This window comes from Dictyostelium purpureum, assembly GCF_000190715.1.
Source record: "Dictyostelium purpureum unplaced genomic scaffold DICPUscaffold_233, whole genome shotgun sequence".
NCBI lineage: Eukaryota > Evosea > Eumycetozoa > Dictyosteliales > Dictyosteliaceae > Dictyostelium > Dictyostelium purpureum.
In genome coordinates, this window is record NW_003519569.1 from 1 (window position 1) to 25,833 (window position 25,833).

The window sequence follows — 25,833 nt, forward strand, 5'->3', positions numbered from 1 at the left end:
ATTATATTAAATTAAATATTACCCTTGAGATAAATAAATAAAATAAATAGATAATTTATTATAAATAAAGTTAACTATTATATAAAAAAGAAATGGAAAATGAAAAAAATAAAATATATAAAAAAGAAAATAGTAATAATAAAGAAGAAATAAAGGTATTTAAATTTTTAATTCTTTTTTTTTTTTTTATTTTATTTTTTATTTGTTTATTTGTTTGTTTGTTTTTTTGTTTATTTGTTTGTTTGTTTATTTGTTTATTTGTTTGTTTATTTTTAGATATTAAAAAAAATTATTTTATTAATTATTATTTTAATTTAAGGATTTAGAAAGTTTGAAAAGAAAAAAAAGCAATGGAAGATTATTTTGCATAATTATTACATGTTTGGTTGTATTTTTATTAGTTTTGGTTGGAGTTGTGGCTACTATTATTATTGTTGTTGATAAGAAATAATAAATATTTTTGAAGAAGAGGATTGAGTGTATATTATAAAATATCTATATATACCATAGCTAACGAATAAAATTAAAAATTTGTCTTAATCTGTTCCCCCAATTAGTTTAATAAAATTCATTGTGTAAATTTGCAAATATTTCCATTTTACTATAAATTATTTATTTTTTATTTTTTTATTTTTTTAATATATATTTTATTTTCTATAAAAAGTTTCTCTTGTTTCTTTTATATGTTTCTTTTTATTTATTCTATATATTATAACATTCTTTTTATTTATATAAATATTTATTTTAAAATTAATTGGTTGGTTATAAAATTTAAAAATATCTTTTTTTTTTTTTTTTTTTTTTTTTTTTGTTTTTTTTTTGGTTTATTTATTATAAAAAATAGCTCTTTAAATAGAACTTTATGATTATTTATTATAACAAAACCACAACTTTGCTTTAATCTCGTCTATATGAACTATTTAATTATTCATGTGTTGTGTTGGTTTTGTTTGTGTGTGTGTGAAGTTATCATAAATAAAAAATAACATAGCAATATATAAAAAGTGCGTTAATCAAATAAAATTTTTTTTTTTTAAAAAAAATTTAAAAAAAAATTTTTATTTTTTTTTATTTTTTTATTTTTTTTTTTTTTTTTTTTCACATTAAATTTAATAATCAAAAAAAAAGGATTATAAATAAACTATTATAATAGATAAATAATTAGATATAAAAAAAAGAAAAACAACAAAGTTAATAGTTTTGTAAGTTTAAATCTAGACACCACATAGTTATAATAAACAGATCCCACACAGTAATAAATTTTGTTTTTTTTTTTTTATTTTTTTTTTTTTCATACCAAAATAAATTTTTTTTAATAAACACACATTGTTGATAGAATAGGCTCATATAACAGTTATATTTTTACTTGTCGCATATTAATGTCATTTTAACAAAAAGAAAAAAAAAAAAAAAAAAACAAATTGACAATAACAAATACATAAACCTACACCCACACCAACCACATTGTCTCTCAATTAGTTTTTTAAATAACATTTATATATATTTTTATCTATTTTTTTATTTTTTATTTTTTTTAAATATATTTTCTTTATTTATTATTATTAAAAATATATTTTTATAATTTGTATAATATCCTTTTTTTGTTTCTTCATTTCAAAATTTTGTGTATATTATTGTCACATAAGGTACGACGACATAAAAGTATAATAAAAAAACACGAGACTGTTGTATATAATTGTTAATATAGTTTATTTATTTTGTTTTATTGTTATTCTTATTGTGTTGTTATAAATTTTCTTTCGATTAATAATTAATTACAATCTAATCAGATACTAAATAATAGTTACACATAATATTTATTAAGTAATAATAATCAAAAATAATAATAATAAAAGAAAAATATAATTTTTGGGGCTTTCATATTTGGTTTATGTGTGATTAACAAATACACAAACCACCATAGATATTTTAATCGTTTGTTGTGCTGTTGTTTGCTATTGTTAATATATCATTTTGATTATAAACTTTAATAGCAATAATAATAAAATTTTAAAAAAAAAAAATCAAAAAAAAAAAAAAAAAAAAAAAAAAAAGATTTTTAGGTTATTTGTTAATATGTTGATATTTATTAACATTATGATAATAAATCTAACAATATAATATAATAATAGAATTCACAAATATACAAGATTTCAATATACCAATCAATATTTGTATTATTTTTTTTTTTTATTTATTAATTTCTTTTTTTTTTTTTTTTTTGTTTGCTTGTGTTGTGTGTGTTAATTTTTTTTTATTTTAATTATTTTGTATATTATTATTTTTTTTGAAATATACATATAATAATATATATGATACATACATACATAAAAATTATTTATTAAATTTATTAATTTATTTATTTTTATTTATTTTTAGGTAATAATAAAATAAAATTTTGTAATATTAAAACTTTTTTTTTTTTTTTTTTTAAATTTAATTTTTATTCATTTCTTTTTTTATTATTTAATTAATTAAATATTGATAAAAAAAAGATAAAACCAAAGAACAATAGCAATAAATAATATCTATAATAAATAAATTAATACATGGGATCAAATTCTTTAAATGGACAACAAAATATAAATAATATGAATCAAAATAATAATAATAGTAATAATAAAGCTACCTCAAATTCAGCACCAACTAGACCTTCAGTACACTATTATTCATCGATTGGTGACATTGAAAAACTTTCAAATCTTTTAAACAATTCAGCAACTTCAGCTGATACTACAGATTCAGAAAAAAGAACACCACTTCACCATGCAGCATTTTGTGGATCAGCAGCATGTGTTAATTTTTTATTAGATAAAAAAGCAAATGCCAATTATAAAGATTCTGCAGGTAATACACCCTTACAATGGGCCGCAAGTAGAGGCCATATCGAGTGCATCAAACTATTGGTAGAAAAAGGTGGAGCAGATGTTAATACCAAAGACGATAAAAATGGTACACCACTTCATAAATCCTCTTTATTTGCTTCTGCAGAATGTGTTTTATATTTATTAAATAATAAGGCTGACCCAAAAGCTACAACTATAAACGGTGAAACCCCACTACATCATGCCTCGGCTGGTGGTAATCCACATTGTATAGAGTTGTTAATTAAAGCTGATTCGAAAGTTAATGCTGTTGATAATGTAAGTATATAAACATAGTTTAAAAATAATGTATATTCTTTAGGAATAACATCTAATTTTTTATTTTTCCCCAGGATTTTATAACCCCATTACATCAAGCATCATTTAGCGGTAATTCATCATGTGTATCATTATTATTAAAAAAAGGTGCAAAGGTCGATCCAAGAGATATTCATGGTATATCACCACTTCACAATGCAGCATCAGCAGGTTTTATTGAATGTGTAGAATTATTAGTTAGAAATGGTGAAAATGTAAATTGTGTTGATATAGAAGGTGTAACACCACTCCATCATGCATGCTTCAATGGAAACCTATCATTATTAAAGAGATTGGTCGAATTGGGTTCAAAAATCGATATGGTAGATGAAATGGGTGAAACCCCATTACACAAAGCATCGTTCAATGGTCATAAAGATATTTGTGAATATCTTTTAATTTTAGATCCACAAATGATAGATTGTAAAGATAGTCGTCAATCAACTCCACTTCATTTAGCCTCATTCAATGGTTTATATGATATGGTCGAATTATTAATTCGTTATAAAGCTACTCTTAACATTAAAGATGAAGAGGGAGCCACTCCATTACACAAAGCCTCATTCAATGGTCATTCATCATGTGCCAAGCTTTTAATTGATAAAGGTGCTTCAATCATTTCTTTAGATAATCAAGGTGCTACTCCATTACATAAAGCTGCTTTCAACGGTAGAGCCAAATGTCTCCAAACCCTAATTAGAAGTGGTGCAGAATTAGAAATTAAAGATAACCAAGGTGGCACACCACTTCATAATGCTGCTTATAATGGACATTCCGATTGTGTTAAAATTTTATTAAAGAAAAGTGCCAATGTCGATGTAATGGATACTCATCAATCAACACCCCTCCATTTAGCTAGTGCTGCAGGTGCTAGAGATACAGTCGATATTTTAATATCATGTAAAGCTAAAATCGATGCTAAAAACTGTGCCGGTAAAACTCCACTTGTCTATGCCATTAAAAAAAACCATAGTGATGTTGCTCGTGTTTTAATTAGAGCTGGTGCAGATCTTAATTTAGTTAGTACCCGTTCAAGTGTTGATTTCTCTAAAATGTTTGGTACATCCAGCCACGAAGAAATTCAACAAATTGTAAATAAACGTGAATCTAGTAACCACGAAGCTGAAGAGCTTCAATTAGCAATAGAGCAACAACAAAGAGAAGATTTGGAGCTTTTACAACAAGAAAAACAAAGAAGATTACTCGTTAAAACTGCAATTGCAAACTTTAATACCCATCCAAAGAAAGGTGTCGAGTTTATTGTCTCTAATGGTCTCTCTGAAAAAACACCAAAAGATATTGCTCATTTCCTTTTAACTCATCCAGAACTTTCAAAACAAGCAATTGGTGAATATTTAGGTGATGGTGATGATTTTAACCTTCAAGTTCTTCATTCTTTTGTCGATCAATTGGATTTTGCTGGATTAGACTTTGATATTGCCCTTCGTAAATTCTTGATGCATTTCAGATTGCCAGGTGAAGCTCAAAAGATTGATAGAATGATGGAGAAGTTTGCTCAACAATTTTTCAATCACAACCCAGATAATAAAGTATTTGTAAATAGTGAAGCAGTTTATGTTTTAGCTTTCTCTGTTATCATGTTAAATACCGATGCCCATAATCCAAACATTAAAAAGAAGATGACCAAACAAGAGTTTCTTCGTAATAATAGTGGTATTAATAATGGTGACGATTTACCAGCCGACTTTATGGAATCAGTTTACGATAAAATTGTTACAAACGAAATTAAAATGGAACGTGATGGTTCATCCAATCAACATGTCGAAAAGAAAGGTTGGCTCACTAAACAAGGTGGTAGAATTAAAACTTGGAAGAAACGTTGGTTCATATTGACAGCAAATTGTTTACTTTATTATAAGACACCTCAAGATCAAGAACCATGTGGTATTATTCCTTTGGAGAATGTTGTTGTAACAGTGGTTCTACAAAAGAAGTTTTGTTTTATGCTTCATTCCTCACAAGAGCAAATGAAAGCTTGTAAATTAAATTCTGATGGTACATTGGTTCAAGCCAATCATGCCGCTTACTTTATCTCTGCTGCTAATATGGCTGAAATGGAAAGTTGGGTACAATCAATCAAAAGTAATATACATAGTAATCCAAATTTTGAACAACTTCATAAGAAAAAAGCTGAAACAATTAGAGGTCGTGGTAAGGTACCAAATAAACCAATTCAAACAAGAAAGCAAACTATCTCTGGTAATCCTCCAAATGGTTTGTTACCAAATACAACCAGTACAAGTAATAATGGTGCAAGTACAAGTAATAGTAATACTCCAACCTCATCAAATATTATAAACTCTTCAAGTCCTCCAAATTCAAATAATATTTTAGTAACAAGTGGTTCTCAAGGAAAACCTGTAACCTTTTCAACCTCTTCACCATTACAACAACAAACTTCTGCAATCTCTTAAATAATAATATATAGATAATAATATAAATAATACTAGTAATAATTTTAAATAAAACTAATTTTGTATAAAAATTTTAAATATTTATTTTACAAATAAAAACTAATAAACCAAATGTATTTTTAATTATTTATTAAATTTAATATGTTTTTTATTTTTTATTTTTTTTATTTTTTTTTTTTTAAAGTTGTTTATAATTTTAATTTATAAATAAATTATTATTATAATTTCTAGAAGAATAGAAATGATTGATTGGATTTGATAATAAATGGTGTAATTGTACAAAGGAAAAAAACATTTGTGAAATATATGAAAAAAAATGCAAAAATATAATATTATTCTAATTTAGAAACAATTTGATTTGGAGATAAATATAATGGATGACTATAATTTGAAGAGAAATAAATTTTTTGGGTTGTAGTTGGTATTGAATATAATTCTAAAGGTTTTTCAAAGTTAATACCAAAATATAGTCTATATAAAAAAATAAAAAGAATTAATATAAAATTAAAAAATTTATAATTAAATAAATATTTGAATTAATTACTTTTTTACTGATAGTGGTATTTGGCCTGGTTTAATAATTTGATTGAATGATCTATTGAATACAATCTTTTCGATGGATCCATCTTGAGGAAATGATTGATCGAGTAATGGTTGGTTATAGTTTATTCCTAAAAATATTTTTTTTACTGATAAAGGAATTATGTTTTGTGTAATAAGATGATTATAATCATCACCGAAAACCAAGAACTCGCAACCATCTGGGATAGATCCTGGTAACAATGGATGATTATAGCTATTTGAAAGGTAAAGTGAAATAACTGATGATGGAATATCTGAAGGTTTAATTTGATGATTATAGCACTCGCCCATTGTTAAACTAACAACACTATTTGGGATACTGCCTTTGTGTAATGGTTGATTAAAAGTTGTTCCTAAATCAAGCTCCTCTAAGCCATATTGTAATACATTTGGTAGTAATGGTTGATTAAAATAATCACCAAATTTTATGGTCTTTACATTTGGACCAAAACAACCAGGCTCCAAAGGCTGATTAAATTGACATTCGTTAATAAAATCAATATAAATAACTGAATCAGGTATTTGATGTGGTGTAATTGGTTCGTTAAAATAAGTTGAAAAGTATAAATGAGTGGTGCCACTTGGTATACTATCGATTAAATTATTTTCATTTAAAAATTTACCAATTTTAAATTTTTTAATTTTATTATTATTATTATTATTATTACTGATATTATTAATAATATTACTATTGTTTAAATAATTTTCACATGATTGTTCTATTTGATTTAAATCAGAATTATAATTAATTTTTTTTGAAAAACAATTATTTTTATTAAAATTAATTACTCTATTATTATATATACTTATTGATTTGTTTCTATTTAATATTCCATTTATTGGTTTTTTTAAATTTAAAAATGAAAAGAATCTTTGATTATAATTGTTTTTTCTTTTTTTATTTAGAATTTTTAAAATTGTTTTTGAAATTTTATTTATACCATTTAAATTATTTTTTTTTTTCATTTTTTTTTTATTTAGTATTTATTTATTTTAAAATTACAAAATTTTTTATTCAAATATTATTATTATTTAATTTTTATTATTTATTTATATTATTAGTTATTATCTCTTTCTAAATATTATTTATAATAATATTACTAAAAAAATTGATTTAAAAATATTTTTTAAATTTATAGGTTTTTTTTTTTGTGTGTTTGAATATAAAAAATTTAAAGAAAAAAATTTAAAAAAAAAAAAAAAACAACACAAATAAATAGTTTTTTTTTAAAAAACTGAGAACTTTTTATACTAATATTAATTTAATAGAAAGAAATAAAATTCTATTAATAAAAATTAAAATTAAATGATCAAACATTTTCTCCATCAATTTACAAAATTTAAATAATAATATTTTTAAAAAAAAAAATAATGCCCATTACCATTGTGTTTTATGAAATAGTTCAATTTGAATGGGGAGATAGGTTAAAAAAACTATTAACTTTTTTTATGGGGACAGTAATTAAGTTTTTTTTTAAAAGCATGTGAGCCAAGGCTTTTTCAATAATAGTTTAAAAATTATAGTAAAAAGATGAATCTATAGATGATTGATTTTTTGATTTTTGATTTTTGATTTTTTGAAAAAAAAAAAAAAAAAAACACTAACCCATTCACACACACATACACACACACAAATAAAAACTATAATTTATAATTAGATAAAGAAGCAATTAACACATAAAATTAAAAAATAAAAAAATAAAAAATGGGGGTTGTGTTCTAATTTTGATGATATAGCTATTGAATTAAATTTAGTGTTGATGTTATTGTTGTTGTTATTTTTAAATTAATGCCCATGTTTTTTTTTTGTTGTGAATGTGGGTAATCATTTTGGCACACGTTTTTTTTTTTGTTTGTTTATACATAATTATTATCATTTCTAAAAAAAAAAAAATAAAATTTTATTTTTTTTATAAATTTTATTTTTTTTTTATTTTATTTTTTTTTTATTTTTTAGTTTTTATTTTTTATTTTTTTTATTTTTTTTAAAGCATTTGCCATATTACAAATTTTTTTTTTCTTTTTCATAAAACCTAAAATCAGATTATAATCATCATAAATTATAGTTTTGATTAGGGGGGTTTGTTGTGTGTGTTTTTTCTTTTTTTTTTTTTTAAAAAATATTTTTAATTTTTTTTAAATATTAAAGAAATTTTGAAAATGATTAGTTTTGTAAATAGAAATGTAAATTATATTAATAAGCCACATGGTTTAAAGCTATATTTATATCAACAATTTTCTACAAACAATAATAGCTCCAATTCATCATTAAGATCAAAATCATTTCTAAATCCAAATAATGCCAATAATAAAACTATTTTAAAGGAAATCATAGATAATAACCCATTTACACAATATAGTAATAATAATCTAGTTTTTAAGAGAATTTATTCAACCCACTCCCCAATAGCATCCTCACCTACTAATTCTACAAACACCCAACAACAAAATAATAATGTGGATCATGGATCAACTACAATTTTAAACTCTACCACAACCAATACAACAAATATAAATGAAAATCATAATGAATCACCACATCACCCACCACCAGAGACCCAGACTCCACAAAAACCAGAACCAAAAGGATTAATGAAATATATAAGGGGTCCATATATGACTTTAATTAAATTCCCAATTACAGTTTATGTTACTTTAACAGCAGTTGCAGGTTATGTGGCCGCATGTCCAGTAGGTTCATTCGATTGGATACATTTAGCACAGGTTACAGTTGGCACATTTTTTGCATCGTGCTCAGCAAATATTCATAATCAAGAGATGGAGGTTCAACATGATAGAAAAATGCCACGTACCAAAGATAGACCATTAGTTGTAGGCTCTATTAATAGAGGTAAAGCATGGCTTGGATCAATGGCCCTTTTAACATTAGGTTTTGGAACAATGGCCATCACTCCATCACTCTTTATTCCTGGTACTTTAGCAGCATGCAATATTCTTTTATATTGTTGGTATACCGACTTAAAAAGAGTTACACCATTAAATACATGGGTTGGTGCTGTTGTCGGTGCTATACCACCATTAATTGGTTCAGTAGCTGCAACTGGTCAATTCGAAGCCATTGGTATGTTATTGGCTTCTTTCCTTTATATTTGGCAAATTCCACACTTTTTAGCACTCTCACAAGTACTCAGAGAGCAATATCGTATGGCAGGTTATCAAATGTTATCAGTAACTCATCCAAAACAATTTGTTGATCGTGTTTCATTAGCTCATGCTTTCTTTGGTATTCCACTTCCATTTATTTTCGATTATGTATTCAATTTCAATGTTCATCCAATTACTTTAGCTGTTATGTCTTTAGGTAGTGCCTCATTAGCTTTACCATTCTTTGTAAAAACCTCACCAAAACGTCTTTATATTATTTCTTTAATCTCTTTACCATTAACTTTAATTTTATCTTGTGTTTTATCTCAACCATATATTTATGTAAATGACGACGAAGATGATGAAGAAAAAAACAAAATCAAAGAAATTTCAAATTAATAAAATTATAATATAATATAATTTAAAAAATAAACAAATAAATAAATTATTTAAAAAAAATAAAAAATAGAAATTTATTTTAGATTTAAAAAACGAATTTATTATTGATAATAAACAAATTCATTTGTTTGATATAATTATAAAAAAAAAAAAAAAAAAAAGATATTTAAAAGTTTTTTTTTTTTATTTTTTGTTTTTTTTTTTTGCTTTTTTTCTGATTCTCTTTGGTTCTATGGAATTAAAATTTCATCTATTTTATCTTCTCCATTTTTTTCTTGTCTATTTAAAGAATTGATGACTTGATAATTTTTTTTTTACATAGGGGTGGGTTTTTGCGACAAAGGAAAAAAAAATATTTAATTTAATTTAATAATTTAATTTTTTTTTTTTAATTTTTTTTTTTTCATATCAAAATATATTTTTATATTTTTTTTCTTTTTTTTTTTTTTTTTTTATAACAACATTATATATATTAAAAATAAATAAAAATGTCAGCATTTTTCGAATGGGTTCAAGCCAACATTAAATATTTTGTAGGTGCAGGTATTTTAGCAGCAAATTTATATACATTTTATAATTATTTCACAGGTAAATCAAATAATTTCCAAATTTCTCCACCATCACAACAAAGAGATCACCCAATAAGAGTTAAAGAAATTTTCATTTATCCAAGTATGTAGATAAATAATTAAAAAAAAATTTAAAAAATTTATTAATTTTATTGATGTTCATAACTCTAGTTAAATCATGTAGAGGTATTTCAGTTAAATCAGCAAAAATTGATAAACTTGGTTTCGAATTGGATAGAAGATGGATGATTATTAATAATGGTAGATTCATTACTCAACGTCAATATCCTAAAATGGCTCTTATTCATCCATCATTATACAAAGCTGAGGATGGTGAGGAGTATTTAGTAATTAGTGCTGAAGGTGAAAAAGAAATTCGTGTAATTATTAAACAATATAAAAAAAAGGAAATAAAAATATTATTAAAATTTAAATTATCATTATTTAAAACAGGTTAAAGTTAATGAAGACCTTTCAAACAAACCAACAACAAAAGTTGGTATTTGGAAAGATAGTGTCAATGTTGTAGATTGTGGAGAAGAAGCCCACCAATGGTTAACCAAATTCTTAGGTGTCGATTTACATTTAGTAAGAGTAGCACCAGGATCAGAATACCATAGAAGAATCCCAGAGGACTATGTTGATAATATCATTGACAATGCAACTGAGGAACAAAGAGAACAATATCAATTTGCACTTTGTGATACATCCCAAGTTATGATGGTTTCAGAGTCGTCCATTGATGATTTAAATCAACATATTGTAGCCACTCGTAAGCAAAATAACGAACAACAAAGAGACCCAGTCACTGTTTACAACTTTAGACCAAATGTTTTATTATCAAGCTGCACACCATTTGAAGAAGATACATGGACCCAAGTCCGTATTTCTGGATTACTTTTAAAGAAAGTTCAATATACACCACGTTGTAAACTTACCACTGTTGATCCAAATAAAGGTGTTCTAAATCCATTCGATGACGATGAACCACTTAGAACCCTTAGAGCTTACAGAGAATTTGACCAAAAACTCTTATTTGGTGTTTTGTTTGTCCATGAACAAGACCAAAATGGCTATGAAATTAATGTTGGTGATATTGTGGATGTTTTAGGTTCAACTTCTGATCCATATCCAATCAAAAAATAAAATTTTATCTAAATAAACTTTACCCACAATTATTTTTGTTATCCACTTTTATTTTTTTTTTATTTTTTTTTAAATTGACAAATTTGTAATAAAACTAATAATTGAGTATATTTATATAAAATGGTTTAAAAATACTAGAGCAAATCTAAGATTTAATATCTGAAAAATTTTTATTTTTTTATTTTTTTATAATTTTTATTTTTTATTAATTTTTATTTTTTTTTTTTTTTTAAAATTTTTTTTCAATTTTTTTATTTTTTTAATTTTATTTTTTATAATTTTTTTTTAATGATTATTATATAAAACAAATAAATAACTATTCGAATTTATTATAAATTTGGATTATACCATTAATCAAATTGATAATTTAATAAAAAATATAATAATAATAATAGAATCAAAAATTTTACTATAAATAAATATAAATATAAATAAAAACTATATAGAATGGGTAAAATAGTCTTTTAATTTTAATTTTAAATTTTTTCAAATAAAATTAATTTTAAATTTATATTAATCTAAAATTCTTTTATTATAACATAACATCAGGAAATTTATTCTCTTCAGTTTTTTTCAAACTATTTGGTAATAAAGATGTTAGAATTTTAATTTTAGGTTTAGATAGCGCTGGTAAAACTACAATTTTATATAAACTTCAATGTGGTGAAGTATTAACCACTATACCTAGTAAGTAAAAATCATTATAGCAACAATAGTTTTGGATATATAAAAATAAATTGATAGTTATGGTTTTACATCAAATATTACAGAAATAATATTAATATTATTATTATTATTATAATAATAACACATTATAATTTAGCTATTGGATTTAACGTTGAATCAATAACATATAAAAATATACGATTTTTCCTATGGGATTTGGGTGGGCAAAGTGCGATACGTCCCTATTGGAGATGTTATTATCCAAATACAAATGCAATTATTTATGTAGTAGATTCATCAGACCCTGATAGATTAGGTATTGCAAATGAAGAATTAGTGGCAATGCTTTCAGAGGAAGAATTACGTACAACCCCATTATTAGTTTTCGCAAACAAACAGGATTTACCAGGTGCTCTAACTGATGCCCAAGTTAGCGAAGGTTTAAAACTATCATCATTAAAAAATAGACAATGGGCAATTTGTAAAACTAGTGCAATTAATGGTGTTGGAATTTATGAAGGTTTAGATTGGTATGTAATAAAAACTATTAGTTTTCAAATTATCTTATATTACTATTATTATTATTATTAAATAATAAATGGTGCAATACTAGATTTTTTTTTTTTAGATATTTTAAAGTTTATAAAATATTAATTTTTTTTTTTTAATTTAGGTTGGTAAATGTTATAAGTTCAGGAGGAAGCTAATTATTTTTTTACTTTTTTATATATTTATAAGTTTTAAAATAAAAAAAAATAAAAATTACTTTTCATATTTATTTGTATAAACAAAAACAATCTAAATTTTATTTTATTTTTCTTTAAACTACATTTCCTCAAATATAATTAATACAATATATATCTTTTAATCTTTTTTTTTTTTTTTTTTTTTTTTTTTTATTCGAATGTAACATATTATTTGTTTTCAATAGCTGGGGGCAAACCATGTGCATTTGTCAGAAAATCAAAATCAGTTATATGAAATGCCTGAAAAACCACAATTTAAAAATTTTTTTTTTTTTTTTTTATTTTTTTCGTTTAATTTTTTTTTAAAATAATTAAAAAAAAAAAAAAAAAAATTAAAATTTTAAAATATAAAAATAAATTTATTAATAAAAAAATAATAACATTACACACAAGATAAATAATAATTTATTATTTTTTTTTTCATTCATAATATAATTATCTTTAAAAATTTTAAAATTTTTAAATAATTTATATATCACATTTTATTTATTTATTTATTTATTTATTTATTTATTTATTTATTTATTTATTTATTTATTATATTATTATATTATTATATTTATTTATTTGTTTTTACTTTTAATATATAATTTTTATTTAAAATTTTTTCTTTTTTTTTTTAAAAATTAAACTTTTTCTATATAAAAAATGGAAGAAGATAATAACAATAATAACAATGGTATCAGTACTATGGAAAATAATAATATTGAAAGTATAGATAATACCAATAATAATAGCAACAATAATAACAATACAAATAATAGTAATGATATTAATATTACCAATAATGATAATAAAACAAATATTGAAATTAATATTGATGAAAAAATTCAATTAACTTATGATCAAGAGTCATATTTAAAACAACAGTTATTAAAATATTCAATTCAAGAGGAGGTTAAAATTTATTTTCAAGATTCACACAATTTACAAATAACTTTATTTTTAAAATTTTTATTTACACAATTAACTACTATACCATTATTAACAAGTAAACAACAAGCTAAGGTTAGATTTCAACAATTAATTGATAAATTACCACATATTATCATTCAAAGTCAAATTGCAACCAAAAAAGAAACTAATGACCAGTTTAGAAAATTTGTAGTAAAATGTTTTGATATTGCGCTTAGAACACCAAAAGAGAAAAAGAAAGATAAAACTTTAAAAGTATTCAAAGATTTTAATCAAGAGGAAATTGAACGTTTAGAAAAGTATAAACCAGACAAGGCAAAGAAACTAAAGGATCAGGAAACACTTGAGGATAAAGAGGATGAAAAGGAGGAGGAGAAAAGAAAGAATAATGTATTTGATGTCGAAAGAAATGAAACTATTTTACGTTTACAGAAGCGTCTCACAGAGGTAACTCAAATAATTGTAATGAACATCGAGCAAAAAAATCAAGAGGGTGGTTCTTCAACAAATGGTATTGGTTATTTGTTTAATACAATTTTACACACCAAATCTGTTCATGACTTACCTCCAGATCTTAATGAATTTGTACAAATCCTTATCAAAATTTTATCATTGTGGATGGAAAGAGAGATGAGGGATCCAAAACAAGTACAAAAGCTTAAGCGTCTCTATATGATTACTCCAATTACCGCCATCAAAGCTTCATTTTCAATTGCAAACCCGGTAACACTTTTAAAAGGTATGATTCTATTGTTTTTAGCAAAGCCATTTGGTTCAAGAAATCTTATCCAAACTCTTTGTTCAGTTATGGTCGAGGCTGGTAAAACCGAAAGAATTTCAAAGAAGGCATTAAAGAAGGCTGAAGAAGATTTAGTGGGCATCAAATCATCCATTCGTAAGCAAGTTATTCAAAAGGTTAAAGGTTTTGCATATAATACCCATCAATTACAAGATTCAACAGGCAAACCTTTAGATGTTTATAAAGAGATGCCAAGTGCAATTTCAATTCTTCAATATCAATGGCCAGGTAGTCCACCAGTCGATTCAAGTATTATTTCAATGTTAAATGAAGAACAATTTAAATCACTATTTGAATATGCAAAGTTAGAAAAGAGAAAGAAAGAAAAAGAAGATTTTGTTGAAATTTTAGGCCATGATGAAATGATTGAAATTATCCGTGACTTGCTACCAGTTTTATATGAACCATTGGGTAAATTATTCTGTAAAGCAAATATTGGTAATCATTTTGATAGGTTAGCTCGTGTGATCAAAAAATTAATTGTTGCCGCAGAAACTGGTAATTTAGTAGATGATCAAGAGGTTGACACTGTAGATTTAGATGAAGAGGATAGTGATGAAATTGAAGTTGCATCAGCCTCAGAGAAATTAGCAACCCAACCAATTAATGGTAGTTCCAGCACAACAACAACAACGACAACAACAAATACATCATCCACCAACACCACTGCCTCTGCAACTCCACCACAACAAGAGGAACCAAAAAAAATAGGTTTGATTTCAAAATCACTAAGTTGGTTTAAATCAAAATCATCTAAAGAAAACTTGCAAGAAAATAATAGTAGTGAGTTTTCAATTGATTCACCACCAACAGAATCACCAAATAGAGAATCATTGTTATCAAAATTCACCAATGATATTAATGAATTTTTAGGTACAACACCAGAAAGCTATCAAGAAAAGAAAAAGACAATTAAAAAGAAATTCAAAAAAGATAAGAAACAAGATATTACAATGGCTGAAAGATTAATTTTATTTGAAGAGGTTAATACAACTTTAATGGAAAGAGTTTATGAATTGCTCCATGAATTGGTAGTTGCTGATGATAAAATAGAATATGAATCTACATCAACAAATGAAGGTGGTTCTACTGAAGAAACTAAAACAGGTTTGCTCTCATTATCAGTTTGTTGGTTACTTGGTTTATTGCAATTTTTAAAGGATGAGGAAGTCGATGTTACCTCTCAAATTTTCGATCCACTTTCACCAAATCTCAAGAAACTTATTATTGCAGAATTGGATTCAGTCATTAACTACCGTGAATGGAGAATGGAAGTTGGTAATAAAGAAGCTACAAAGAAGAATATAGAAAAGGATCTTAAAAACTTATCATTGGACGATTCTGATTCTGATTCTGAAGAGGAAGAGGAGGAAAAAGAAATTAGTGATAAAGAAAGTGTTGAGGGTGAAGATATTACCAAAAAGAAAAAGAAATTAAAGAAACCAGAGTTAGAATATTTACCTACTTTAATCGGTCCATTTATTTCGCTAGTAAGTGATCGTCTTGGTCGTCTTGGTGATCCTTCAAAATATTCCTTAAGAAATATTTCAAATGATATTAATATAGGTGGTAGTTTTGATTCACCAAAAGAAGAAAGTTCACCACAAGAATATAATGATTTATAAAAATATATAAATTTATTTAATTTTAAAAAAATAAAAAAAATAAAAGTTTTTTGTAATTTTATAAAAATAAATAATAAATAAATTAAATTTTAATTTATTTTTTAAGTTTTATTAATAATCGATATTAAATTTTTCGAAATTTCTTTTCCTATATGTATTTCCATTTAAATTTAAATTATCAATATTATTATTATTATTATTATTAATATTATTATTGTTATTGATATTAATATTATAATTATTATTATTAAAATTGGTATTGTAACTATTAATAATCGTTGTCCTGGTTGATTCTGTAGTTTCGTAATAGTTTCCATTAACTATATTATTATTATTATTATTATTATAATTATTATTTTTAAATTTTTTATTATTATTATTGTTTATGAAATCATCATCGTCATCATTTTCATTTTTATTAAATATTGTATTATTAACTTTTAATTGGACATTCGGAGATAAAACTAAATTTTGATTTTGTAAATAAATCATACAATAAGCTTTTAAAAGTTCTGAACTTGAGAAATTATTATTTGATAGGTCGATTGATATTAGAGTTCTATTGGTATGAAGAGTTTGGAGTAAAGAGAGAGCACCGTCTAAATATATTGAATTCTTTTTAGCACTAAATGTTTGAAGTGTAGTTGAGGAGTTTTCTTGTAGAGCATTGGATATAAAAGTTAAACCAGAACTTCCAATTCTATTGTGATCTAATCTAAGATGTTTTAATGTTTTGTTTTCTTTTAAAACCATTGAAATAGTTTTGGCGGCTTCTTCTTGTATACGGTTTCTAGATAGATCGATTGATGTTAAAGACTCGGAGCTTTTAATCGTGAAAAATATTACAGAGCAGTCCCAATCCTTCAAATTGCAGTCGTTGATACTTAAATGTTGCAAATATTTTGAATTCAAAAAATAATTAACAAACTCAATGGATTTAAAATTTAAACAACGATTAATTTCTAATTTTGTTATATTATTAATTGTATTTTCATAAAGAATTTGATTTAGTCTATATTTATCTAATGCTGATGTTGATGAAAAAAACCCTGATTTTAATGTGTTTGTTGTATTTAATTCTGATTTCTCTTCATTATAATCTGTTAAATCTAAATTATCTTTTTCATTATTATAATTATTATTATTATCATAATTATTATTATTATTATTATTATTTGTTGAAGAAGAGGGTATAAAATTGGATAATGATGATAAAGATGAAAAAGATGAAAAAGATGAAAAAGCTGCTGATGAAGAATAAAAGTTCTTTAAATCTGTCAAAGTTTTGGAATAGTCATCATCATTTCTACTTAAAAGAAGGGCGGCTTTAGTTGATAATCTACTTGCAATTAGTGATGAGTTTGATAAATATCTATTATTAATACCGTTGAATGTCGTGTTTGGTTGTGCTGTGGATGCAATTGAAATAGCTTCTAATGATTTAGAACCAATATTTGATGATGTAGATGGTAGATTTGAAGATGATAAAGTAATTGGTGTACTTGCAATAGATGCAATAGACGAGGTTGTTGGTGTTGAGTTTTGTTTTCTAAGGAAATTAAACTGTGGTTGGTTTGGAAATTTATTTAATGAACTAAAATTGGTTGTTGAAATAAAATTAAAATTTGATAAATATACATTTTCTACAGATTTATATCTTTTTAAAATATTAAAGAATTCGTGAATACTAAAGTCTTTGATAAAGTTTTCGGAATTATTCACAGGAAACTCATATTGATTATTTAAATTGCTTTTATTATTAATATTATTGTTGTTTGTGTTGTTTTCGATATTATTTATAAAGTTGAAGCCTTGATTTTTTAATTTATAGAGTATATATGGATTTAATTCTAAAATTAATAGGTTTGATTTTGAAATATGTTTCCATAGATGACATACATTTGAAATATTATAATAGTTTTTGAAAATATATTCCATTCTTTCATTTTCTTTCATTTGTTTATTTAATATGTATTGTTGATCATTATTTTCATCATTATCACTATCGTTGTTATGAATGTCATTAATCTCTTTATTTTCTAAATTGTCAATATTATAATCTATATTATCTATGTTATTATTGTTATTGTTATTATTATTATAACTATAATTATTATTATTACTGAAATTTAAACTTAATCTTAAAATATTTTCTAATAATACATGTGGTATATTATTAATAATATTTTTCGACATTTTACAAATATTTATTATTATTCATAACACAAAATACAAAATAGAAATAATAAAAAAAAAAAAATAAAAAAAATTAAAAAAAAAAAAAAAAATGGAAAATTAAAAATAAATTTAATAAAGAAAATGAAAAATAAAAATAAATAAAAAAATAAATAAATAAATAAATAAATAAATAAATAAATAATAAACAGATTTATAAAATAATTATTTAGTAATAATGAAATGATAAATAAATTATATACAAATTAACACAATATAAAAAATTAAAAAAAAACATAAAAAAAAAAATTAAAAATAAAAAAAAAAAAAAATTTTAAATTAAAAAAAAATAAAAAAAATAAATTGCAAAAAAGAAACCTATTTTTATTTATTATTATTATTATTAATTTAAAATTAAAATGTTTTCATTTGGAAAGTTAATGAAAGATTAATTGTTTCGGATTAAATATAAAATTAAAAAAAATTTTATAATTAATATCTTTATTATTATTATTATTATTGTTGTTTTATCAATTTTTATAAATTTTAAATCTTTATTCGTCTGGATCATAACTAAAAGAAAAATGATTCAATGATTAGTTTTGGAAAAAGGTTAAAGCTTTAGTAATTATTAAAATATATTTAGTGACAATTATATCACCATTACCACAATCAGGTTACTCTCTTGCCTTCATTACTTGAAGTTTCTATTGGAATTCAAGTTATGATCAAATTTTTGAACTGTGTATAACTTTTGAAAAATTTTTCAAAGTTATGATTCATGCGTGATCACACATGATGTCCCAAGAAATGTAATTTATTTGTGTGTATCACAAATTGAAAACTTTTTTTTTTTCTTTTAAAAATATTTATATTTATTGAGAATAATTTACAAAAAAATAAAAAGACAATATATAAATATATATGTATCTATGCTAATGTATCACTAATATATTAAAACAATAGAAAGAAAAATAATATATTATTATTCCATCTAGTTCTTTCTTTTTCTTATTGAGGAGTCCAAGACTTTAACCCATTCATCATTACCACTAAATCCAGAGTTTCCAGGTGGTTTTTCACTTTCTTCACCTTCTTCATCTTGTTCAGCAGATTCTTTGGTTTCTTCATCTTTGTGTTCTTCGCATTCTTTGTCTGAATCTGATGGACTAGAGATATTAACAGGAGAGTCATCATTGATAGTAATATTATTTGTTGTTTCATTTTCAATATTCTTTTTATCATTATCATCATCATTGTTATTATTGCTAATGTTATTAGTTATAGTTTGCTCTATTGAAATGTTTGGTGCTTTTTCTTCCTCTTTGTTTGATGAATGTTGTATTGGTGTTGTATTTTCAGAGGTTGATAAAATTAAAAGTGAATGAGCTTGGATATCTTCGTTATTATTTTTGCTATCAAATTCTTGATTTTTTTTTTGTTGTTGTTGTTGTTTATTTTTTAATGAAGGAGATGAAGGTGTAGTAGATGGTTTATCTTTGTTTTTTTGTTTATATTTTTGTTCTTGTTGTTTTTGTTTTTCATCTAACAATGAATCAATATCTTTTAGCTCTTGATCCCATGAATAGTTATTGTTGTTTATAGTATTATTAAAATTCTTTTGATTATTCAATTTATTATTAAAAGCCTCGTCCAATTCTCTATAAAACTTTGAGTCTTCTACAGATTTAGAATCTTTTGACATTTTTGGTGATGCAAAAATTCCTAATGAGTCCTCATTGTTTGGTTTGGTGCTGCTTATATTATTGCCTATGTTATTGTCTTTATTATTATTGTCTTTATTAAACATAGGATTATCATCTTCGATTTCCCAAATTGGTTTTCTTTTATAGTTTGCGGCATTTCTTCTTTGAATATTTGAGGATGATACCGCATCTGCAGATGATGATGGAATAGCAGCTGATGAACTAGAGGAACTGAAATCATTTAAATCTTCACCAACCAAACTATTATGAAGTTCGATTTCTTCATCGGATGAGTCCTCAATTGGTTTAATTCCTTCTTGCTCTTTTTGGTTGAAATGTCTATATAGGTATAGTGATGCAACGAAAAATATGGATGAGGACAATAGTGAAATATATATTATTGAGCAACCAACTATAAACGAGGTAATTGGATAATAATACAAATAATAATCAAAACCTTTTAAATTTGCTAAGAATTTTAATGATGCTTTATAAATTTGAATTTCTGGATTATTAATTTGAATTTGAGCTGAAATGGTTTGGTAATACTATTATAAAAGGAAATAAAGTATTAATATTAATTATTATTATTATTATTATTATAATTTAAATAATTACTCTATTTGCAATAAAATTATCACCCATTGATAAGACTACAGTTTGTTTTTCCTCATAGAAACCAAAAAGATATGGAATGGACATCAAAAATGATTTGATATATTTTAAGATACCTGAGGAATATTTTAGTATGGCAGGTCTGCAAGTATGATGAATTTTCTGTGGATTCCACTTATCATGGTCATCAATTTCCATGCAAGCCATGAACATCCCAACATCTTGGTTCTTTGGTGATTCTGGTAATTCTAACTCTAAGAAAATACTATAGTGTTTATTCTTTTGAAACTCAACTGAGGCTTGAACATCTGCAACAATTTTTTTAGTTGATTTATAACTATTTTTATTGAAAAAAAAAAAATTATAATTAATATGTTTAAATCATAACAAATTTAAATTAAATAATATTTATAGAACATACCTATAGTCAAAAAATAATGGCTCTTCAGTTGAAACCTTTGGTACTAATGTAGAATATAGTGCATAGTATGATATTAAAGTTACAAATAATAAAAAGCCCAAATAAAATATCGAAAGCAATGAATATTTTAATAGTTTGGTTTTATGTGTATGTAAAAATGTGAAAAGGGGAACTACTATGGGTTTAACTCTTTCTTGTATCCATTCAAATATTGAATTAATTGGTAGTAACCATAGTTTAAACCAAAATGATACCTATAATAATAATTATAAAATTATAATATTGTTAGTTTTTTAAAAAAAAAAAAAAAAAAAATTGGAATTGAAAAATAAAAATAATATTTTTATTAAAAAACTAAAAAATAGATATTTACAATTTTAAACCCTAAATTGAGGACTGTCTTGATGGAGTTGCTAATCGCAGAGTCCATTATTTCTTATTATTATTATTGTTATTATTGTTGTATTACTTGTTATATATTTGTTTATTTAAATTATTGCTATTTATACCTAATATCTTTTTTCTTATTTCTATTTGTTTTTCCTAATTACTAAACTACCTAAACTCTTGGGAAAAAAAAAACTATTTGATATTTATATTAAAACTATTGGAGAGTTGCTTCGGTTAACCGAATATAAAACTAAATTTATTTAAAATAAAATTATTTTTTAAAAACTAATATTGGTTATTTAAATTATAATAAAATAAAAAAATAAATTAAAAAAAAAATTAAAAAATTAAAAAATCAAAAAATTAAAAAAAAAAAAAAAAAAAAAAAAATTTTATATGTAATATATAAAATTGAAAAATAAAATAAATTACAACAAAGATATTTTATTTTGAATATATAAAAAGATTATATTATATATTTTAAATATTAAATAATATTTTCTTTTTCATTTTATTTTTTTTATTCTTTTTCCTTTTTTTTTTTTTTTTTCATCAAAATTGAATTTTTACACAAAAACACAAAATACACAGACAACAAAACACACTTTTTTTTTTTTTTTTTTTTTTCTAAATAAAGATACACACCAAATTAGATAAAACATACACACACACACATTATATACTCTTTTTAAAAATTTAACGAATAAAATTTTTTATTATATCTTTACTAAACACACCCATTCTATCCTGAGCAAAAATTATGGGGTGTGGTATTAATATATAAAATAAGTCCATATCAAAAAAATAAAAATAAAATAAAATAATAAAAAAAAATAAAAATAAAAAAAAATTTGTAAATTATTTGATTATTTATTAATTGGTATTGTTAACAGCATTTTTTTAAAAATGAAATTGAATGAATATTAATTTAAAAAAGAAATTAATATCATACCCAAAAATAATATTGATTATCTTTTTTTTTTATTTTTTTTTTATTTTACTTATACCATTATTTTTCAGTATAATTATTATTATTATTATTATTATTATTTATATTAATTTTATATTTAAAATAAATTTAATTAATATATAATGAATTTTTTAATGTTGATATAATTGTTGAATATTTTAAATTGTCATTGTTATAAATACTAAATATATGTTTATCTGGTCTAATAATTATTATTGTTGGGGGCAGTTGATTATTACTTAATTTGTTAAATAGGAATTTAAAAATTGATTCTGTTGAGTTATCTTTAATTTGTATGAATGATTCACTTTGCTGATTAAAGAATTGATTTGAATGTTGATTATGACCAATAACATTTATAAAATTAAACATTAGTTCTTCACTTAATAATTTGTTGTTTATTAAATTGTTTATTAGCTTTTCATGTTTTTGTTGTTCAAAATTTAAAAATAAAATTGAAAAATTAATTCCTAAAAATTCATCTAAAAGTTTTTTCTGTGAACTATTTGATATTTCTGCTTCATCGATATTATTTTGTGTTTTGTTTAGTAGTTTTACATATGGTTGAGTAATTTGAGTACCTATGATTTTTTGAAAATGATTGGTTAATTCATCAAAATGACCTTCATTATTTAAGATTTTATAATTGATAACACCCTGTTTTATAATGTTTGGTGGTTTCATACCAGCTTTATTCTGAAATAGTTTTTCAATTGGAGGAACAGACAAGAGGGATTTTAAAAGTAAATTTCTAAAGAATGCTTTGTATTTGTTTGTTTGCATTATAATTTGACCAGCTTGGTTTGCTTTTTCGGTAATGATTTCTATATTTGGTTGCCTTTCAGTTTGAAAAGTATAGAGTAATTCTTTTGGTGATCCTACAATACCTCTAAGGATTAAATCTAATTTCCATGCTAAGTTTTGACAATCTCTGAATCCACTTGAAACACCTAGGCCCAAGAATGGAGGAATCATATGACATGCATCACCAATTAAAAGAGTCGAATCACCGTCATACCAATGGTTTGCAATTCTATTTTGAAAAGTATAAACACTTTTTCTAACAATTTCTAGTTTTGATAAATCGGCCATGTGTTGAATTAATAATGAGTTAATGGTTTCTAAAGACTCCATTTCTTTTGAATCTTCGTGATCAAATAAGACAAATTCCCAACGGAAATGATCTGGAGGTATTGGTAATGATAGGCATGGTCTTGATGGGTTACAAACGAATTGAAAATAGCTTGGGAGAGGTGGGTGATCTTTGTTAATTTTGGCATCTACTACTAACCATCTCATTTTACCACTGGTACCTTCTAGTTTGCTTTTCATCATCTTTCTAATTGAGCTATTACCACCATCTGCACCGATAATAAATTTACATTTAATATTTTTAATTTCATTTGTTTCTAAATTTAAAATTTTAATTGAATTTATTGGGTTATTGTTTAATGAGGAAGATGATATTAATGGTGGGGAAGATGAGCATGAAGAAGATGTTGAAAATGAAGAGGATGAAGAGGATGAGGAGGATGAGAATGATGATGATAAAGATGATGAAAAGGATGATGATTCATTTATAGTTGGTATATTATTGATATTTTCTTTTTCAATTGATATTACTTTATGATAAGTTAGAATTTCTACTGAATTAAATCTTTGAAAACCATCTCTAATTGATTTTTCAAAATGGGGTTGATACCAAAAAATTGATCTTGGGAAATTTAATTCTGTTGTATCGGGATGGATTGTAGTAAAGCTATTGTTTGCAAAAGACTGATTGAATTTTACATTTAGTTCCTCAAATTTTAAAAAAAAAAAATTAATATTTTAAAAATATATATTTTTAATTTATATATCAATGTTAAAAAAAAAAAAATATTTTTTTATTTTTTACATATATAACATTATATTTACATATGATTGTTTTAGAATTTCATTGTCTAAACCAACTTTTTTTAAAATTCTTAAACCTTCATCATCTAAATGAGCAGCTTTTGGGACTTGGGTAAATGTTTTTGAAGATTCAACAATTAATGTTTTAATTCCTTTTTGACCTAATAGATTTGCCATTAAAGACCCGTTTGGACCCCAACCTACAATTAATACTTCATAGTTGTTGTCATTTATATTATTTATATTATTTTTTTCTAACATTTGAATTATTATTTTTTTACTATAATAATTATGGTTTTTATTATTAAAATTATTATTATTTATATTTATTCTTTTTTATAGTTTTATATTTATTTACAATAGAAATTTTTTTTTTTTATTTAAATTATTTTTTTTTTGAAAAAAAAAAAAAAAAAAAGTGCAAAAATGAATAAAATGTGTAATGATACAAAATACTTTTACAATAATATTTTCGATCTTTGATGAAAACTAATGTTAATAGTTTCTTATATAATAAAGAACTCTTAAGTATCTATTATACCTTGAAAAAGTTAGAAATATTATAAAAAAAAAAATAAAAATAAAAAAAAAAAAAAATTTTGAATATAGTATAACAATTGTTAGTTTATGACGATATTAATAATAGTGATTCAAAATAAAACCCTTTGTTTTTTGATAGTTAAAATAGGTTATTAACATGAAGTTTGATTAATTAAAAATAAGTTTATATATTATTTGTAGTTTTTGATTTATTATTTGTTTTAAATTGAAATAATTATTGGACAATGAGACTAAAAATAAAAAAGTCAAATTGGGCCAATTAAAACAAATCTTATAATATTTTAATTATTTTTTTAAATTAACTTTTTTTTTTTTTTTTTTTTTTTTTTTATTTTTTTATTAATTTAAATTTTTATAATTAAAATGTTTATTAATTTCGGTTTCTAAATTTGAATACTATTTTAAAATAACATTATTTTGTTTTTTTATGATTTATTCATATAATTTAAAAAAAATATGAATTCATTTTTTTAATATTAAGGAGTTTCTATTATTATTTTCATTTTCTTTAAAGGTTTTATTTATTTTTTTTAAATAAAAAATTGATAAAATTACATGTGAGCTATTTTTATTAAAGATTTAAATTCATGAAAACCAAAAAATTATTTTTTTGAAATTTTTTTCTTAATTAATTTAAATGGTAAAGCTTTAACTATTATTTTTACTAATTTAAAAATTAAAATATTTATTAATTGTAATTATAAATATTTGTATTTTAATCTTATTTTATTTCCTTTTTAATAAAAAGTAAAATTTGAACACACATCCTTTTCACACCATTCAATAAAAATGCTTCAAAAACATTTACCCCTCCACCACTCTCATTACTTTGATTTTTTTTTTTTTTTTCAAATAAATTTTTTTTTTTTTTCATTTTTTTTAAATTTTTTTCTGTGGTTATTGGCACTTACATTTTTTATTTTTTTTATT

At 22.9% G+C, this 25,833-nt stretch overlaps 9 protein-coding genes across 9 annotated transcripts; 5 read left to right on the forward strand and 4 right to left on the reverse strand.

Annotated features, from left to right (window-relative positions):
- Positions 1–4,360: 4,360 nt before the first annotated feature.
- DICPUDRAFT_8073 (uncharacterized protein) lies at positions 4,361–5,332 on the forward strand (the record flags this gene model as incomplete). The annotated part of the gene is made up of 1 exon (XM_003290591.1): positions 4,361–5,332. A coding segment is annotated over one exon (972 nt), but the record flags the coding sequence as incomplete, so codon positions are not given.
- Positions 5,333–5,797: 465 nt separating this feature from the next.
- Positions 5,798–7,439, reverse strand: DICPUDRAFT_49318 (uncharacterized protein). The gene is made up of 2 exons (XM_003290602.1): positions 6,162–7,439; positions 5,798–6,088 (listed from the first exon to the last, which is right to left on the reverse strand). Exons 1-2 carry the CDS (start codon positions 7,163–7,165, stop codon positions 5,950–5,952), a joined length of 1,143 nt encoding a protein of 380 aa, XP_003290650.1. The 5' UTR covers positions 7,166–7,439; the 3' UTR covers positions 5,798–5,949.
- A 920-nt stretch (positions 7,440–8,359) lies between these two features.
- Positions 8,360–9,703, forward strand: DICPUDRAFT_81366 (uncharacterized protein; the record flags this gene model as incomplete). Its single annotated transcript, XM_003290592.1, has 1 exon — positions 8,360–9,703. The coding sequence occupies one exon, from the start codon at positions 8,360–8,362 to the stop codon at positions 9,701–9,703; it is 1,344 nt and encodes a 447-aa protein (XP_003290640.1).
- Positions 9,704–10,178: 475 nt separating this feature from the next.
- On the forward strand, positions 10,179–11,462 carry DICPUDRAFT_56832 (uncharacterized protein). The gene is made up of 3 exons (XM_003290593.1): positions 10,179–10,375; positions 10,444–10,652; positions 10,726–11,462. Exons 1-3 carry the CDS (start codon positions 10,192–10,194, stop codon positions 11,416–11,418), a joined length of 1,086 nt encoding a protein of 361 aa, XP_003290641.1. The 5' UTR covers positions 10,179–10,191; the 3' UTR covers positions 11,419–11,462.
- Positions 11,463–11,865: 403 nt separating this feature from the next.
- On the forward strand, positions 11,866–12,791 carry arl1 (uncharacterized protein; the record flags this gene model as incomplete). The annotated part of the gene is made up of 4 exons (XM_003290594.1): positions 11,866–11,869; positions 11,968–12,105; positions 12,242–12,614; positions 12,758–12,791. 4 exons carry the CDS (start codon positions 11,866–11,868, stop codon positions 12,789–12,791), a joined length of 549 nt encoding a protein of 182 aa, XP_003290642.1.
- A 729-nt stretch (positions 12,792–13,520) lies between these two features.
- DICPUDRAFT_37728 (uncharacterized protein) lies at positions 13,521–16,169 on the forward strand (the record flags this gene model as incomplete). Its single annotated transcript, XM_003290595.1, has 1 exon — positions 13,521–16,169. The coding sequence occupies one exon, from the start codon at positions 13,521–13,523 to the stop codon at positions 16,167–16,169; it is 2,649 nt and encodes an 882-aa protein (XP_003290643.1).
- A 65-nt stretch (positions 16,170–16,234) lies between these two features.
- DICPUDRAFT_98757 (uncharacterized protein) lies at positions 16,235–18,440 on the reverse strand. The gene has a single exon (XM_003290603.1). It carries the CDS (start codon positions 18,363–18,365, stop codon positions 16,281–16,283), a length of 2,085 nt encoding a protein of 694 aa, XP_003290651.1. The 5' UTR covers positions 18,366–18,440; the 3' UTR covers positions 16,235–16,280.
- A 765-nt stretch (positions 18,441–19,205) lies between these two features.
- DICPUDRAFT_98758 (uncharacterized protein) lies at positions 19,206–21,776 on the reverse strand. The gene is made up of 4 exons (XM_003290604.1): positions 21,460–21,776; positions 21,087–21,340; positions 20,669–21,002; positions 19,206–20,598 (listed from the first exon to the last, which is right to left on the reverse strand). The coding sequence occupies exons 1-4, from the start codon at positions 21,514–21,516 to the stop codon at positions 19,339–19,341; spliced, it is 1,905 nt and encodes a 634-aa protein (XP_003290652.1). The 5' UTR covers positions 21,517–21,776; the 3' UTR covers positions 19,206–19,338.
- A 778-nt stretch (positions 21,777–22,554) lies between these two features.
- Positions 22,555–24,603, reverse strand: DICPUDRAFT_155178 (uncharacterized protein; the record flags this gene model as incomplete). Its single annotated transcript, XM_003290605.1, has 2 exons — positions 22,555–24,246; positions 24,364–24,603. 2 exons carry the CDS (start codon positions 24,601–24,603, stop codon positions 22,555–22,557), a joined length of 1,932 nt encoding a protein of 643 aa, XP_003290653.1.
- Positions 24,604–25,833: the final 1,230 nt, after the last annotated feature.